This window comes from Epinephelus fuscoguttatus, linkage group LG23, assembly GCF_011397635.1.
Source record: "Epinephelus fuscoguttatus linkage group LG23, E.fuscoguttatus.final_Chr_v1".
NCBI classification, from domain to species: Eukaryota; Metazoa; Chordata; class Actinopteri; order Perciformes; family Serranidae; genus Epinephelus; species Epinephelus fuscoguttatus.
This window is the reverse complement of record NC_064774.1, coordinates 18,892,633-18,910,310: the sequence shown is the minus strand read 5'-3', so window position 1 is coordinate 18,910,310 and position 17,678 is coordinate 18,892,633. Positions and strand designations below refer to the sequence as shown.

Here is a 17,678-nt window from a genome sequence, read left to right as displayed (position 1 = left end):
AGTCCCCTGCTCTGGGGATAAAGAGGTCAAAGGTTTGAACTCCTCGTTGGGCAAGCGCTATGCTTTACGAACAAGTTGACTAAAGTCCTGTATCCCCAACAGTTGAACCGTTGTGCATATTTTAAGTTGTGTGACCTCCGTCTCTCAGCCTTCTGCTTCTGACTTATCCTCTTCGACTTAATCGCCCAGTGGGTTGGAGAGGTTGTCGAACTACCTGCACCTGAGTAGATGACACAACTTATGTGCATCTTGTTTCTGCCCATCTTTTATGAACTGCTGTGGTTTAAAAGTTGACATTCTTTATCAGAATCAGCTTCATTTGCCAAGTACGTGTGTACATACAAGGAATTTGACTCCACTAGACTTGCTCTCAATGTACCAGAAATGACATAACAGTGATGTTTCCCGCCCGTTTCCTGACCCTTGACCGGTAAAGGTCCTGGATGGAGGGAGGATCGGTCCCAGTAATCCTCTCTGCACACCTGATTGTCCTTTTCAGTCTGATCCTGTCCAGTTTGGTGGCAGATCCAAACCAGACGGTGATGGATGTGCAGAGAACAGACTGGATTATGGCTGTGTAGAACATGATCAGCAGTTCCTGGGGCAGGTTGAGCTTCCCGAGCTGTCGCAGGAAGTACAGCCAGTCTATGTGGGAGGTCCACTTGAAGTCCCAAGAGATTGTGGTACCAAGAAACCTGAAGGTGTCCACAGTAGACACTGTGCTGGGAGAGAGCGAAGTCCCGAGGCGGCCATCCGCGGCAACATCTTGGTCTTTCTATATCCTGTGCTACTTCATAAATCCCCAACTAATCTCCCGTGACCAATCTCAGACACATTCAGCTCAAGTTAAAAGAACTTAATTCAATTCCTAGTTCATCCCGTAAAAACCTACTGGCATGTCCCTACTGTATTTCACAAACTATGTATTGAGACATACTAAATCTTTTTCTAGCATGCTAAATAGCATGGTAGAATGGGTATTGGAACAAACAGAGGGTCTTTAATAGTAACTCTATGTTGTCAACTTGTGCACTTACCACGATTGGCCAGCAGATGGAAGCCTTGTACAATAATGTTAACAGGCCAACTGCTTATAAAATATCTATCATCTATTATTTATCTTCGTTTATAAACACACACAATTATTCTAATGTATGCTTGACCTTTACCGGTAAATATATATTGTTCTATATTCTATACATGCCACATGTATCTGTAGATATGGTTAAAATTTTCAAACATTGAGCAATCATTTCATGCAACCTCATATGCTGTAGTGTCTGCTGTGTTAATGTCAAACATTCACTCCAACGTCGTTTTCACTTTCTTTATTTCTCCACCAAAACTCAGAGCTGTAACAAAAATACAAGCAATTTTTTTTTAATATGATCTCAGTCATTTACATATTCATATAGATGTACAAGTGAGAGCCGGTGAGCAAAAGTGCTTTAAAAATCATCTTTGAATAATATTCATTTCATCATTAGAAAAAACAAATCAAGGAAAGTAACTGCATGTGAAACAATCAAAAAAAACTGAAGACTTTACAGGTTTAAAAGTAAAATATGATGAATAAAAGGAGTAAATCAGTGCAAAGTCTACTTCAGTTTCACACACAAGCAGACCTGGCAGCAGATCAGTGGCTGAACATTTTCATTACCGTGGAGAGGGAACCTTGTAACAGCCGCCTTTTAGCAGATATATCACTGCTTATGTCCAAGGTTTTCACAGGCCTTGATGTGAACATTTTTCATGACCCTGAGGCCCAGAGGCAACGGCCCAGCGTGCAGCAAATCACTGACTGTCACATGGAAACTGTAAATCCATTTCATTTGTTGTTTGGGGCGGTGGAGGTTTAAAACAGAGCTCAGGAAAAATCTCAGCATCCAAAAACTACTGTCAATCTGGATAATGAAGTCTTTTCAATTCATTAATTGTGAAAGCAGGAGCAGAAACTTCCTGAAGTCACCGCTGGTTACCTGGCAACTGCTTTGAGCCAAGAAATAGTCTGCCCCGCAATCATTTGAGAGGCTTTTTTTTCTTGAAACAAAAATAATTTATCTATGAAATGTGTTGGTAATTAATTTTCCATCAACCAATCAAACAGTCCCATCGCACAACTGCATTAGTACTCGAAGAAAACAAGACTATGATTCTGCATGATGGGAGTACTGGAGCACATTGAAGCCTATGGATTAACCGAAGAAAGAAGTCAGTCTATGAACGTATGGTATTGAACAAAACAAGATCTGTAGTAAGGTTAGCATTTGAGCCAGACAGTGTTGTCCATTAGATAAAGGTCCAATTTCAAATAGTGTGATGATTTTGCAGTAATTAGTTGCTAACGTAAACCCATGTGGTATCCAAGCAAACTGAAACCGTAGTGACGAATCATTAGACACCAAACAGCTATGAGGTATATTGTGGTTCAAAAGGTCTCTGCCGGGGTTAATCTGCAATATGATGGCATCATGGAGAAGAGGAAATGAAAGCCCTCAGACGATTCAAACATCTCAACCAGGCAACTTCTCAGGGGAGGAGAAGAGGGGGCGGGACGTCCCTCTGCTTCACACAGCAAAAATAACATTCACTCAGCTGGGATCAAGGCCGGACCACAGCACAACACACACACACACACACACAAAAGGACTTCGTCAAGCAGATGGAAACAAACACAAGACTCTTCCATTTCAAGAATGTTATTTTGACCCACTTAGGCGACGAGACAGAGGAAGAGGAGAATCAGCGTGTCTGTCTTTTGGATTTCGTTGTGAAGTATCTTTACATCTTTCAATAAAGTGGTTGTTACGAGAGAAATATCCTGCAAATCCCTCTGTCAAATTAGTCCATCATCGGGTTTTCATTAATCACCGCTTCTCGTGTTTCATTAAAGAAAGAAAAGGAAGTCCACTGGCTGTAACTGAGACCCTAATCGACATCAAAAACTGGTATTAGGCAGCGTGTGTATGTGTGCAGGGAAAATTGTGCTGAGGAGCTGAGTGTGTGTAAGCTGATCCTTCTATATCTAAATAAATTAACACTGCCCTGCGTGTTTTTTCCTCCACCAGTGGTCTTCATGTGGACGGATTACCCACTGCTCATAGTTTCCCCTAACATCACTATCTCTTTTCACACACACACACACACACACACACCAACAACCCCAATACCCTGTGAAGTCCGTGTGTAACTGAACAAGTGCCTGTTTCATGGCTGCTACTCCCGTTTCCCTGCTGTAACACCATCCCCATGCTCCTGTGTGTGCATGTGGTTTATTTCTGTGTCTTTGTACTCCCGCACATAGTTTGGTTTCAGTGAGTTGTGTGCATGTACGCATATGTACAGGTGTGTTATTTCATGTGTGTGTGGTCCAGGAGGAGAGCCACAATGGCCAGATGACAGACACACCAGGCTGAGGTGAAAGGCCTTTGTTCCCACCGCACAGTTCAAGCCCCCGTCTCTTCTTACCACAACAGATATATAGGTCAGAGCCCCCGTGCTAACTTGCATCCATCTACAGCGGGGAAAACAGCACAGTACAGTTCCTATAGGTGGGCAAGGGGGTGGAGGGGTGTCAGTTTAAACCCTGGGGATTTTTTTTAACCATTAAAGTCTGCAGCAGCAAGAAACAACACCTGGTAGATGAAGAATTGACTCTGTAAAGTTAAAGAGCATCTGGCAGCATCATGGAGATCCAACAGAGGGTATGCTAATAAGAAATGTAACATTGGGGTGTATCAGCCGGGCAACAAGAAGATGGTTTCGAAAATATTGACCGATTTTGGGGATTGTTAATTCCCTTATAAAAATAAAAATTGGTGTGACTTTATCACATTTATCTCGTTTCATTGTTCCACATGTAACTTTTATGTCAAAACAATATATCACATGTAAAACACTTATTCAAAACAATCCCACCCAAGGGTCCACTTAATGATGTTTTTTACCCTGAGCCTCAACAGTGTCAAATGGTCTTCAGGAGAAGATGGGAGTTTGCTCAGTTGTCACTGAGATGGATTTGTTACGTGAGCTCAGTAGCGCTTATGATATAAAACAGTGATACTCAACTTACAGCCTGTGGGCCAGATAGGGCGCCAGGTGGCCCTCCGTCCATTTTCTAATTTATAAAAATAAACAGGTTTTCTACTTTAAATGTATATCAAGTATCAGAGTGTATAAAAGAGCAGGAGAAGATCCCCGGACCCCCTGTAAGAGGTCTGGGCTATGCCCCTAATGTCCTCAAATCCTAAAGAGTTAACGATAAAAAATAATATCGTGATAGCTATAGAACATTTTTTGGGGAAAATGTGTTCAAAATCAGTCAGATTTATCTTTAAATTTGTTTTTGGCAAATGAGTTAAACTCAGAATATGAGTGTAAGGAGGTGGGGAGAGAGTCTGTAACTATATCTGTACAAAATCGTACAAGAGAGCAATTACACTTAATAGGTAGTGAAAAGGCAACCAGATGGCGTATGGGGAGGAAGACAACGCGAGGACATAAGGTGCTGGAATACGTATACAATATATTTTATCATATATATCATATCATGTATTATGTATCATTAAAATGATATCAGGACTTGATTTTTAAATATCACTGTTATCGTCAATACCTATATCATGACACCCGTAAATAGAACACTTTTAGAACTATTCGTCCGCGTTAGCTTAAAAGTTTATTTAAATGACACAGTTGAGAGCTCTGGAAAAAGCTGTAAGTGGACCTTCAGTTAGTATTGTACGAAAGAGTATTAGGGCCAGGCATAAGGAGGAAAAAAGGAGAGCAGGTAAACTGAATTTTGAAAAATCAAAAAAAAAAAAAAAAAAAAAAAAGTAATACTCTACTACTAGTTTTTCCAGGATGCTACCCATAGCTAATGCTAACTCTCTACAAGTAGGCCTAACCAAAGTCAAATGTCTAACAGATAGTGACTGTTGGCTACAAAACAACTCTTCTGATTGTGGTCAGTTGGAGAAGTTGAACAAATAACTGTTGAACTTAAGCCAAAGAGCACGAGGACCTCCAATATGGCTGCCAGAGGGCACACAGCTAGCTCATGAAGATGTTTTCCATATTGTCTCTGTCTTGAAGAGGCAGTGAATCAGTAAGAAGCTGGTAGTTAATGATAATAAAATGTGCCACACTTGCCATAAGCTGTAGTAGCTTATGAAAAGTTTAGTTTACTTTGGTCCAACTCCAACCTTCCCGAAGCCTGCACGGCCAACATGTTCCCCTCCCAGCTCATCAAATACCAACGTTTGGTCAGGAGCCCTACATGTTAAAAAATGATGCTAGGTGCCTCTCCAGCGTCCGTTTTGGGTGTTTGAGAACAGCGTGTCAATTTACACTTGCGTTTTCACAGGAAATGTTCAGTTTCTGCTTGATAAATGCATAGTGTTTTACAAAATAATCTTACAACATAGTTAAAACACACTTCCCCTTTTAGGTTTACCTTTGTAGATTTAGGCAACAGAAGTATTTGGTTAGGTTTAGAAGAAAACATAATGGTTTGGCTTGAAATAAGTTGTTACTGTATGTAATGTAACATCACATAACGTATGTCATACATATATAATGTGACGTCACTTACGGGGAATGCTACACATACTAGCACACTACATTGTTATTAAAATAACTCGACTGACTTTTGGTTTCACACGGGACACAAGCAGCTCAAAGTCCCAAGTTTGTTTGACCCATCCACCTCACCTCCCACTCAACCTATGTGGACTTTCTTGCTCCTTATAAACTGCTTCTGCCCGGCGCATGTCATACCACCACCAAGGGTGCCTCTGTATCTGCTGCCAGGGGCCACTGACCAAGCCTCAGTATCTGATAAGTTGGAGTGAGACCAGTCTGGACCACAGAGCATGTTCAGCTCAAAGGCTGCCCCGCAAAGTGTGCAAACAGCAGCCTCTGAGCCTGATGACTAAACAGACAATGCTTCCTTATCAGGGACAGAGACGCTTGTTAATAATAAGGTCTGTTGGAGCTGAACAAACGGTTTTGACACAAACATCAAAGTGGTGAAACAGCAAAAACAAAGAAAGCAAAGGGCACATGAATGTATTTGTTCTTGCCATTCGGGTTGTGTCCACACAGACCTTGTATCCTCCATGTAGGAGGAAGTGCTATTCAGGATCATTGACACCGCCGGGGTCAGAGTTTCTTACACTGTAGGCCAGAAAACAAAACACGTACATGTAGTGGCGACTCACATGACCACCAAAAGGCCTCAATCATTTTAATGAGGCTGCGCTCCAGAGCAAGAAACAATTTACTCCATTCAGGTCCCATGCTCCGAAAGATTCCACATCCCTTGATCTAATTCATTATGCTCAGAAAAGTAGAACCGGTTACAGACGCGTTACAGAAGCGCTCCTTGTCCAAAAGTCCTGATGGATATCAGCCACTGTCTTAAATAACATGTTCCGTGAATACGACTGGTTGAACTTAATTCAAAGAAAAAAAGGACAGAAAGAAAAGTACATTGAGATAACCAGTTTCAGACAATCACTTTCTTTGTGAAGCCAAGAGACAGGAGTCTCTTTCCCATGAGACCAGAGTCTAATATTGTCCAAAAGAAAACAGGAAACATAGTGTTTGTCATCCTTTACAAATCTCCCATAACGTCATGATTCCCATTTTAATTTTCCTTACGTTGATCGGGAGAAAAGAGCACTGAGAAAGTCTAACAGGTGTGTTGATCGTTTTACTGCTTTGTTAGAAGGTTAGAAACGTCTCCCATCACACGTCAATCACCTTGTTTTCAATAAGCCAGCATGATGGAGGGATGGCAGAAAGAGTCCTTGTTTCTGTTCTGCTCATGCTTTTAATGAAAGGAAAAATAAAAGTTCTTAATCCCATTAGGTTGGTTTCAACCACCAGTTTCATCCTAGAAAAGAAAAATGTACTGATCGAACGGAACATAAAACACTTTGCTCTCTTTATGCATTAAAAAACAACAACAAAAAAGCAAGCTGACTTTTTCTTTTATCCATCTCTCTGCACATGGAATATGAGAGTAAAATAGAAACAAGAGTATGCCTCTAATATCTTTCTCTTTAGCACTCAGCGTCTCTTCAGTTTCCTCATTTTATCAACCAAGAAAGGGAGGAAAGAACAACAAAACAGAGGAGAGAAAGTTTTCTCTCTCTTTGTCTGTCAATTCCGCTGCATCTTGATAGTTCTTCTTCCCGTAGGTCAGCATCCGGCCGGCACATCTGACATAAAGTCAAACTCGTTCTGACCCAGCCAAAGCTCGGGCAGCTCATTGGCTCGGTCCAAACCGAGCTCCACCACCAGTGACATGAGAACCTCCTCGTCCACGGGGTCAAAGTCAATAATTCCACCTGCACCGGAGCTTTGGTTCCCCATGCTGATCCCCACACCCATCCCACCTCCAGCAAGGCCTCCAGTCGGCCCCAGGAGCTGGTTTCCCGTGCCCAGAGGAGAAGCACCAAAGCCCCTTTGAGTGCCACCAGGTGCTGGGTGTCCGGCAGAAGCACCGGCGAGGTTCTGGTAGTGCGAGTTGAGCTTCTGCAGCTGCATGCTGGCGATGAGGTGCGGCCCTGTCTGGAGGCAGAAGGGCTGAGGTTTGGAGAGCGGAGCTGATGTTAGCGATGACCCGGGCGAGGAGGCAGCGCCGGCGGACGGGGAGAACGGCACAACGGAGGTTTTGGAGGACGGGTAGTGGAGCAGGGAGCTGAGAGGAGAGGAGGAGGAAGACAGGTCCTTCATCGCAGCGTGGGCGTTGCCAGGAAACAGCAATGAGGTCATCACCAGGAAAACACCAGAGCCTACAAAAAGAAGAGGGAGATGTTATGCAATGCCATCAAACTGGAACATGAGGAGGATGCAATATACTTGTTGGCTAAATAACACTTCACTGTAAAGGCCTTTACACAATGGGACAGTGACGAATAAACGGCAAGAAAAGGCAAAATACTTGCCTGCAAATACTTCACACCAAAACTATTCAAATTAGCAAAAGTTGAACAGGTCTGCCGTTGATGTGACGTAATATGGCTTCTGTTTTGCACAACTTGATCGGTTGATGCCTTATTCAGGATTCAGAAAAAATCTACTTAATTCTGAAAAAAATAATAATAATGTCGCTTTTTTGCCACTTATTCTGTGTGAGCGTACTAATGACAAAACAGTTAAAAAAAAATACATTGACATGCCAAATTATCTCACAAAAAAATCCTGGTGTGTGAAGGCCTTCAGAGATAGCTCGCTAGCATCGGAGGTAAATCGACGCTAAATCCTCACCTATACTGTTCTTTATTATAGCATGGTCTGCCCTCATATGTATCTGAGTCTATCATACCTACAAAGAATATCTTCACACATCACAGTTTAAACTAGAAGCATGCTGAAAACTAGGAATTGGGCAACTGGAAACGATAGCATGCACCAGTAGCCCACTGGAAACTTAAATGTGGGCTATAATCAGTGTTTGGATGGTGAACTTATTCATCTAAAAGAATAGTTTGACATTTTTGGAAGTGTACTTGCTTTTTAGCCCAAATTTAGATGAGAAGATCAACACTACTCTTATGTCTACGGGCTAAATATGAAGCTAGATAGGCTAAGCTAAACTAGTTAGCTTAGCTTAGCTTAGCTTAGTTTCGCAGAAAGACTGAATGCAGGGGTAAACAGCTAGCCTGGCTCTGTCCAAGGTAGAAAATAAATAAATAAATCAACTAACTAGCACTCCTAAAGCTCACTAATTAATTTACATTTTATCTCTTTTGTTTAATCAGAACAAAAAACGCCAGGCTAGCTGTTTCCTTCTGCTTTCTGTTTTTGTGCTTAGCTGAGCAAGCTATAGCTTTATTTGTAATGACCAAACATGAGAGTGGGATTGAACTTCTCAACTAACACTCAGCAAGAAAGTGAATACCCACATTTTTCAAAATGTTCTTTTGGACACTGAGCACATGAAACAGAATAGTTATCTTCTTAAAAAGGCTGTAAACATACGTTAGCAAGACCCAGATGAAAGGTTAGCAAATTTGGGCTGCTTTTGCTCTGACTTCACTATCTGTCTTATGAACACACTTTTGAACATTTTTTAGGTAGCTGACATCCTGCTGAACAAAACTGAACCTGTTCACCATGTGTCTGAATTCATTAGCATTTCTATGAGACATTTCAAACTGGAGTTGCTCTTTATCAGTTTTAAGTGCTGCCGGTTTTGAGAGCAGCTCCAGCTCCAGCTGGAAACACCACACGCAGGTGTGAATCAATTCATGAACCTGCTCTTTCTTTTCTTGCACCTGTTTGCACATGTGCACGTTTCTATTCTGCAACCAGTCGTTATGGCAACATCACTGATGCAGGAGATGCATAAGGAGTATGTGGTCTTGACACTATGGTAGCAGAGTCAGTGGACTGTCGTATTTGCTTAATATCTCTGTTGTTTGGCAGCAGGGACTTTCCTGCTGATATGCAGCTGGTTGCTGGGTTACATTGTATTGTCAAGATTTGATTAATCAAAACATTTTTCAAGCATTTGACAGACGACAACAAACAGGATGGTACCAAAATAAGTGTCAGCTGAAAGGAAAGCACTGCACTTTATGTACAGCAAAAAATGAGTGAGATGAGAGGATTAATACCACTTATGTATCTGTCTGTTAAATATGAGGCAACAGCTGACAGGCAATTCATCCACAAGAGGACCATTTGTATTTGTATATAAATCACTTCCCCAGTGTTACTTTGAATTCATAAGGAACACTTTGTATGAAGGGAACGAAGAATCCAAAAACGGCAAACATTTGTGATGAACTGAAGTACAGAGGGACATCTTTAACAACAGCAAAACTACATCAAAATAGTGTTGTGTGCTGCCTGCGCGAGTGCATGCATTTGAACTGTGCTCATGTATTCATAGAGTTGCCGAAGTGTGCAACTCATCCAAATGCCTGACCAGGGGTGTCCAAACATTTTTGAATGGGGGCCATATTAGAAAATGTGAAAATGGGGGCCAGCTGCTACTCACATCATGTGAGTTATTAAAAAAAGAATCTCATACAAGTATTTTGAACAAGCCACAGGCCGCAGTAGCTCTACCCACAGGGACTTGGCTTGGGAACCGGAGGGTCACTAGTTCAAGTCCCTGGACCAAGTATGGAGTGTAGACTGTAGCTGAAGAGGTGCCAGTTCACCTCCTGGGCAAGGCACTGAACCCCCAACTGCTTGGGGTGCTTGTCCAAGGCAGCCCCCTCACTCTGACATCTCTTCATTTAATACATGTATAGGTCCTGTTTGTACATATGTGTTTATTTTGGGCCTGTGTGTGTATGACCACAGAGTGAAAAAATTTGAATTTCCTCTCGGGGATTAATAAAGTATAACTTTAAAATTGGTCCACAGGCCACAATTGGCCCAGACCAGACTCTAAACATGCCTGCACTAGGCTGTTAAAGTGGAAGTGTTTTGTATGGATGTTTTAATATAGTTTTGCTGGTGTTAAAGTGGACCCCCTATGACTTCAATTCATTAAGACTGTTTGCCATTTTTGGATTCATCGTTTACTATGAAGGCATGCAAGATAATCAAAGTTTTCTTCACAAACTTAACGTAACATGGGGTGAGGAACTGATATACAAGTGATTATTTTGAGAGTGAAGTATGTCTTTAAGAGTGGCTTTACTCGTGTTCTTATGACTCCTTAAATCAGCGCAGCCCCGATTGTCTGGGAAATACGCTACGAGCCGACCCTTGTGACTGCACGGCTGCATGACTTGCTGTGTCTCAGACTGATTTTGTGTGTGTATTCACTTGATGTCTGCTTTTCCTCTTGACCTATTGAGCAGCAAATTAACCATGAAAAAGCTGCGGGGAGACAGCCTGTGGGTACTGACGAGGTTAGTGAGTGTTTATAGGTCTTAATATGTGTGTATGTGTGCGTGTGTGTGAATGGAGCTCACGACACAACAGAGCCTTTGAGGATCTCAAAGCGCGACTGGGTCACATGACAGGATAAATACATATGGGCCCTGAGAACAGAGCATATGTCCGACTGTGTGTGAATGGAGCAAAGTGTGTGTTGCGCAAAGCCTGACACACTGAGAAAATGTCAATGAGATGTGTGTGGAGGTAAAAAAAAAAAAAAAGTGTGTGTGTGACTCAAACCCTCCTGCAAAAAGACTCCTAGAGGCTCATGTTAAAGTCCCTGAGCTGGTTTATATTACATACAGTTCAAACAGCATGTGTGCCGTAACACACACACACACACACACACACATCATGCGGCTATCCTTTGAGTAAGTTAATCGCTTAATAATACGTGCTCTCTCTCTCTCTCTCTCTCTCTCTCTCTCTCTGTCTCACTAACACACACACACACACACACACACACACACACAGCCCCTCCTCCCAGCACTGGGTCTTATTTAGCGAGAACATAATTGCTACAGGCAGCCATGCAGCTGCACTCCACTGATAGAGTTAATACACACACAAAGATACCAAACAGCTGTCAATGGCAGGTCTGTGTGTGTGCGTGCGTGTGTGTGTGTTCATTATTCATTGACTGATTACTGTCAGGGCCAGCCTGCACATGGTGCCTCTGCTCAACAGCTTTCCAGCACATTGAGTCCAGGAGACACAAACAAATAAAAACTGCACACATTCTTTCCTCAGGGCGCTGGTGAGAACACAACTGCAGATTTTAAGGATTTTGAGTCCTAAAAATTAAATATAAACACACACATTTTATTGGTGAAAATCTGCCTATATCACAAGATACAGATTCTGTCAACATCTGTGACAAATAGCTACAGAAAAATGGCCACAACAGAGTGCTGCAGGGATGACGAAGGCCAACACTGACGTTAACTTCACCTTGGCTCCCTCGACAAAAAGCCGATGGGATTTTTCCGTTGGATTTCGGGTTACTGCAAAAAATAAAGTGGCTTGTTCAGCAAGATAATCTTCACAGACTTTTATGATTTTTGAAGCGTAAATGCAGCTGCCAAAAGTAAAAAGCCATGGCCACATGACCTCCAAGATCACCACCATAAGTAGGCTGTGAAGCCGTGTTCGGCATGATGATGTACTGTAGTTTCATTTAGCCACTTGCTAGCAACCGCCTTTTTTAAGACACGAAAAAGCTTCAAAATTCACAAGTGACGTAATTTTATGAACAAAATGTGAACATGTCTTAAGCTTGTGTCACTACAGACCTTATTTCAGGCATCTAACCAAAAACCTGTTCAAAAACCCATTGACTTCAAGACAAGGGAACCAGGAGTGCTAACATGCTAACTCATTTTCAGGTTTAAGGACTCATTCCTGCACCACTCTACTCAACACGTGAATGAGAACAACCCAGCTGTACAGATTGCTCATTTTAAAACATTTTAAAAGGTCTATCAAGTAACAACTGGGAGTGAAAAATCCGCCTATTTTACAATATAATGCCTTGATGGAGAGGATTTTTCCACCCTGACTTTGAGATGGATCCAATTTGCCTGTAAGAAAGTGTGGAGTTGGATGTGGACACTAAATGCTAAAATGTACGGTTACAAGTGGGGCAGAATCACAGAAGTAGGAAATGAAATGACTCAGAATTATTCACCTAAAGTGTGCTAACGTTAGCCACAAAAAGCTAATGGTCAAACCAGACCAAGAAAAGCTGTGGCCACAAAACCCCAAGGTGTATTAGACTGTGGAAGATAGCAGCTTAGATTCACAACAGTTACAGTGGATTACAATGGTGACCCATAATCACAAAATAAAGTTGTGTTAAAAAACCAACTAAAACATCCACATAAACATCTCAAACCACTTTTGCTGCATAATTAGCTTTTCCTAAGAAGCAATTATGGCTTGGTATTGACTCCAAGTGCCTTTTTTTTGGTAATGGTTCTGATTTAAATCACAATTTGGCCAATTTAAGACAGTTGTGGTCAGTAAACCTTCTTGAATAGCTGCTTGTATTTAGGCAACATTTATTACTTGAGGACTTTGGCTTCTTTAGTGCGATGGTATGAAGGGTTTTTGTGGAAAAACATGTTCATATTTTTCAAATGATTCAGTCATGTTGGTATGTGAGCTGCTACTTCTATTGGCTCTCCAACAGCAGTTTGAAAAGGTATCATCGTGTGTTTATACTTTGTGGTCGGAGGGATTTTAAGTCTTTTAGAGCAAATGTCATGATTACAAAACCACATATCCTGAACTTAGAAACCTCTCTGATTGACTTGGTGTTCATCTTTCTAGGAAAATCTAAATGCTCATGTCAGCTTTTCTACACAAACGAGTCCCTTTGTTTTTATTCCGTGTTTGTCCCCAACAAAATCTAGTTGTTCATGTCCAAGTTTTCAATGAGTCATTTTGACATTTATAGGCACTCGAGAGACATGAAAATGCCTAGGGGAATCAAAAAAGTGAGATGTTTTTTACTCATATACACATAACAGCTTTTTGGCTCGTGTCTCATAATAACAAACACCCAGAATACTGTTTTGGTCTGAAATGAAGATGGAATGGAGTCAAAAAACGTCCTCGCAGGCTCAGTGGAGTGGAGGAAGGATGCTGTGTGAAACCGCTGGAGGAGTGCCAATGTTTTTTCCTGTTCACAGCTGACCTGACTCATTGTGTTCTTCCACCAATTTTTATGAGTTTGTGAAATCGGCCCTGGCTCAGTTTCCCTGTAAACGATTTCATTAGCAGTCTAGGCTGCCGTCTTGGCCGAGGACTGGTCTGCATTTATTTTAATTAAGCAGTGAAAGTCTGACGGTCTCCCCTGCCAGATTAGTAGCCATACCTAGTCACCAAGTGTGTAACTTTTTAATATGTTAGGGCTGCAGCTGATGATTATTATCAGATAATCTAAAGACAATAGTAAGAACTGTACGGTGATATAAAATGGAGAAAAGCAGCAAATGTTCTTATTATAATACAAGTATTTACAGGCATTATTGGCCTGTAAAATGACAGCAGTGATTTATTATCAATATAGTTGAGTAATCAGTCAATCACTACATATTATAGGAACACTACAGTGAATGAAAAGTTTAATAGAGCTGTTAAAAAGTGCTATTAAGTGCAATAGGATCACTTAAAACAGTGGTTCCCAACGGGTGGGTCACGGGTCCATTCTGAATGGACCATAAGTGACTCGCAAACGTGCCAAGTTTGTAAATAACCCACTTTATTTTGAAGTAAAGTGAATTTATGGCAGAAGCTTTCATTTTGAAGTGCTGTTTCCTGCTGTAGAGCTAGTAAATAACGGACAGCTACTTGACAGAGACAGCAAACTAGCTTGACGACATGGCTAAATGCAAGTATGATGCCGACTATATTAAACTGTGTGGACCTTGAGCTAATGACTAAGGGGAAATCTGGACCTCATGGCAGGACCAGTTGGGAACCACTGACTTCAAACTCATATTTACCCCTCACAGGGATACTTTTAGGTGAAGCAAGATCAAATTTGTCAATTGATTAATTAGTCAGATCACTGATGGATTGTAGAAGTCATCTATGGGGCAAAAATGCTAAACATCCTCTGGTGTCAGTTCCTTTACGGACTGTTTGGAGAAATTACCTTCAATATCTCCTGACATTTAATCAATATACAATCAACAGTTTAACCAGTGTTGAAACCAACAGCCACAGCCCATAATAGACACTACTACGGAGGATATACAAGTACAATGTGGGTTTTTATGAACTTACACTAGTTCCTATCTGGGATCTTTATCACTTCAGCTTTCCAGCCAACATGGACTGAAAAGTCCCTGTAAGTCAAACTGGACATCTAATGTACCTTGCTTTTAGATTGTTGGGTCATCACTGCAGACACACTTTAAGTGTAAATGACAATATCATCACAGTCATTGTAGCCTATTTGACAATATACTTTGTGTGCCTATAGGACATAAGCTTTATATTAAAAATTAAAACTATTAAAGGAATGTTTTTGCAATTTGTCAATACAAGCAGCACACACACACACACACACACACACACACCACCAACAACAGAGGTTTCAATTACACAATTAAACCGTGACGAGCCAATTGAAACGTCACCATATGCTGTCCCAGCGTGACGCATTCACCACTTGCTTTAATTGCCTCCAGCTCCATACTGAAGGCGGTTAATGAGCAGACAATTTAAGGAAAAAAAAATAAAAGTTTTTGTGTGTTTTATCGTGAGAAAGTTGGAAAAATTACTTTTACAAACTCCAATAAATACGCTTGTGTCACATTCCCATTGATTTAAAGGTGCAAACACACTTAAAATAAACAAAAACCGCATGAATGTGCAAACTTTTTTCAATTAAACAATCTTTTTAGACAGTTTTATGGCTTATGCAATGACGCCATTTATTTCCACTGTACAGATAATATCAGGTGGGTATAAAGAGGCATGAAACCCGAGTTAATCTGAGTTTACAAGCTCAAACCCAAGAGAAAATCTAAGTTTCACACCAGCTTCTGCAGCGGAACCCTCAGCTCCAGGCAGAAAAGCGCTTGACCTCATTTAAAATGTTATGTAAACACTTGTGAGAGGAAAAAAACTTTGACCGGACAGATTTACAGCACAAACTCACTCCAGAAACCAGAGCAGATGAAATGACAGAAATGAACCAACCTGTGTGAAAAGCCCGGTGCAGCTCAGAAAAGTCAAATAAAAGTAGCAGGTTATAGAGTCCGGAGAGTCCACAGTGTCTGCAGCGCAGGAAACAGCCAGTGGAGTGAAGTTAAGCTGGAGCTCTCAGCGCTCAGTGACTGACTGACTGACTGACTGTCCGCACACACTCTGCAGGTCTGTCAGCTCCGAGATGCGCTCGAGACTGAATAAAGAGCATTTAGTGTCTCGCTCTCTTCTCACTGACCAGCCCGGCATGTGTATGTATATGTGTGTGCGTCTGTGTGTGTGTGTGTGTGTGTGTGTGTGTGTGTGTGTGTGTGTTCGGGCATGCTGCCATCCCAAAACAAGGAACTGGATTTCCAAAGGATTCGGATGGATGAATCTTATTGGCTGAGACTGAACACAGTGGAAGGAGTTAAATAGAGAAACCGATGACAGTGACTCAACTTATGAATAAAGTAGAATTTATAAACATTTCATATACAGTATAACGACTCACAACTCTATTCAATGATCTTAGCTGCTTTTAGTTACTTTTATAAAAGAAAACTGAAAAGTACGGTGGCCCTGGAGGTCAAAACACAAAACACTTAACACAAACAACATTGAAAAAACACAACATTTAAAAATAACACAACATTTCACAAAACACAACAGCACCTTATGAAACACAACATTTAAAAAACAACATTTTACAAAACATAACACATCTCAAAAACACAACATTTTATAAAACACAGCAACATTTAACAAAATACAACAACATTTCATAAGACAGCAACATTTCACAAAACACAGCATTTCAGAAAACAACATTTTACCAAACACAACAACCTTTAAAAAAAAGAAAAAAGAAACAACATTTCACAAAACACAACAACATTTTGGAAAACAACATTTTACCAAACACAACAACTTTTTTAAAAAAAAAAAAAAAAAAAGAAAAAAAAACAACAACATTTCACAAAACACAACACATCTCAGAAACACAACATTTTATAAAACACAGCAACATTTAACAAAACACAGCATTTCAGAAAACAACATTTTACAAGACAAAACTTAAAGAAAATACAACATTTCACAAAACACAACAACATTTCGGAAAACAACATTTAACACAACATTTTTTTTTTAAAAAAAAAAAGAAGAAGAAACAACATTTCACAAAACACAACATTTTTTAAAACACAACATTTCATAAGACAACAACATTTCAAAAAACACAACAGCACCTTGCGAAACACAACATTTAAAAAACAACATTTTACAAAATACAACAACATTTTTTAAAAAGTACATTTCACAAAACACAACAGCATTTTATAAAGCACAACAACATTTCATAAGACACAGCAACATTTCAAAAAACACCACAGCATTTCAGAAAACAACAACACTTACAAAACACAACACTTTACGTAACAACCACATTTTGCAAAACACAACAACATTTTACAAAACACTAAAACATTTCAAAACACATTAACATTCACAAAACACAACATGGAAAACCCCACATTTGTGAATGTTTGTGTGAGTGTTTAACTTTAAGCCTCAATAAAATGTAAACGGGTGAGTTAAACAAGAATTCATCCCCCACAGAGTCGTCACAAAATTGTTTTTTGTACCAGGCTGTAAACATGTTTATTTCTGCTATAAGTGAGGTATTTTAACATCTGTGGGGACTGACTCATTCTGGAGCCAGCCTCAGTTTTTGGCACCTCCGTGTTGGCTTCATTTTACAGTCCTGAAGGGAATTTGGACATGTCATAACTGGTCAAGACTGAGCTGGTGTGTGGACTTATATATGGTGTTGTTCAAGGTCAAGCAACTTGTTGGAGAAAGTTGTGTGTTGCTTATTTGAACAATGCTTTTCCAAAGCTTTGTCATAGCAGGAAAAGCACAGGTGTTACTAATAAGTTAACACCCAAGATGTCTCCACTCTATTTGAGTCCCAGTAAGCCATGACAGCGTGACAGAGAGCCAGCATGCTCAGTACAGGCACCCTGACACTGAAGCAGCTAAATGGAATTCAGCCATCAATAACTTTA

General features: G+C 40.6%; 2 protein-coding genes across 2 annotated transcripts in view; both read right to left on the bottom strand.

Moving 5' to 3' along the window:
* rps4x (ribosomal protein S4 X-linked) overlaps positions 1 to 17,678 on the bottom strand; it is a 569,691-nt gene that overhangs the window by 31,824 nt on the left and 520,189 nt on the right. The gene's annotated exons all lie outside the window — the stretch shown is intronic.
* On the bottom strand, positions 1,314 to 15,924 carry cited1 (Cbp/p300-interacting transactivator, with Glu/Asp-rich carboxy-terminal domain, 1). Its single transcript, XM_049569343.1, has 2 exons — positions 15,625 to 15,924; positions 1,314 to 7,802 (listed from the first exon to the last, which is right to left on the bottom strand). Exon 2 carries the CDS (start codon positions 7,780 to 7,782, stop codon positions 7,207 to 7,209), a length of 576 nt encoding a protein of 191 aa, XP_049425300.1. The 5' UTR covers positions 7,783 to 7,802; positions 15,625 to 15,924; the 3' UTR covers positions 1,314 to 7,206.

What these genes read in the sequence shown, in the direction of transcription:
- cited1 (XM_049569343.1), bottom strand. Translation starts at nt 7,782, where the DNA reads ATGACCTCATTGCTGTTTCCTGGCAACGCCCACGCTGCGATGAAGGAC.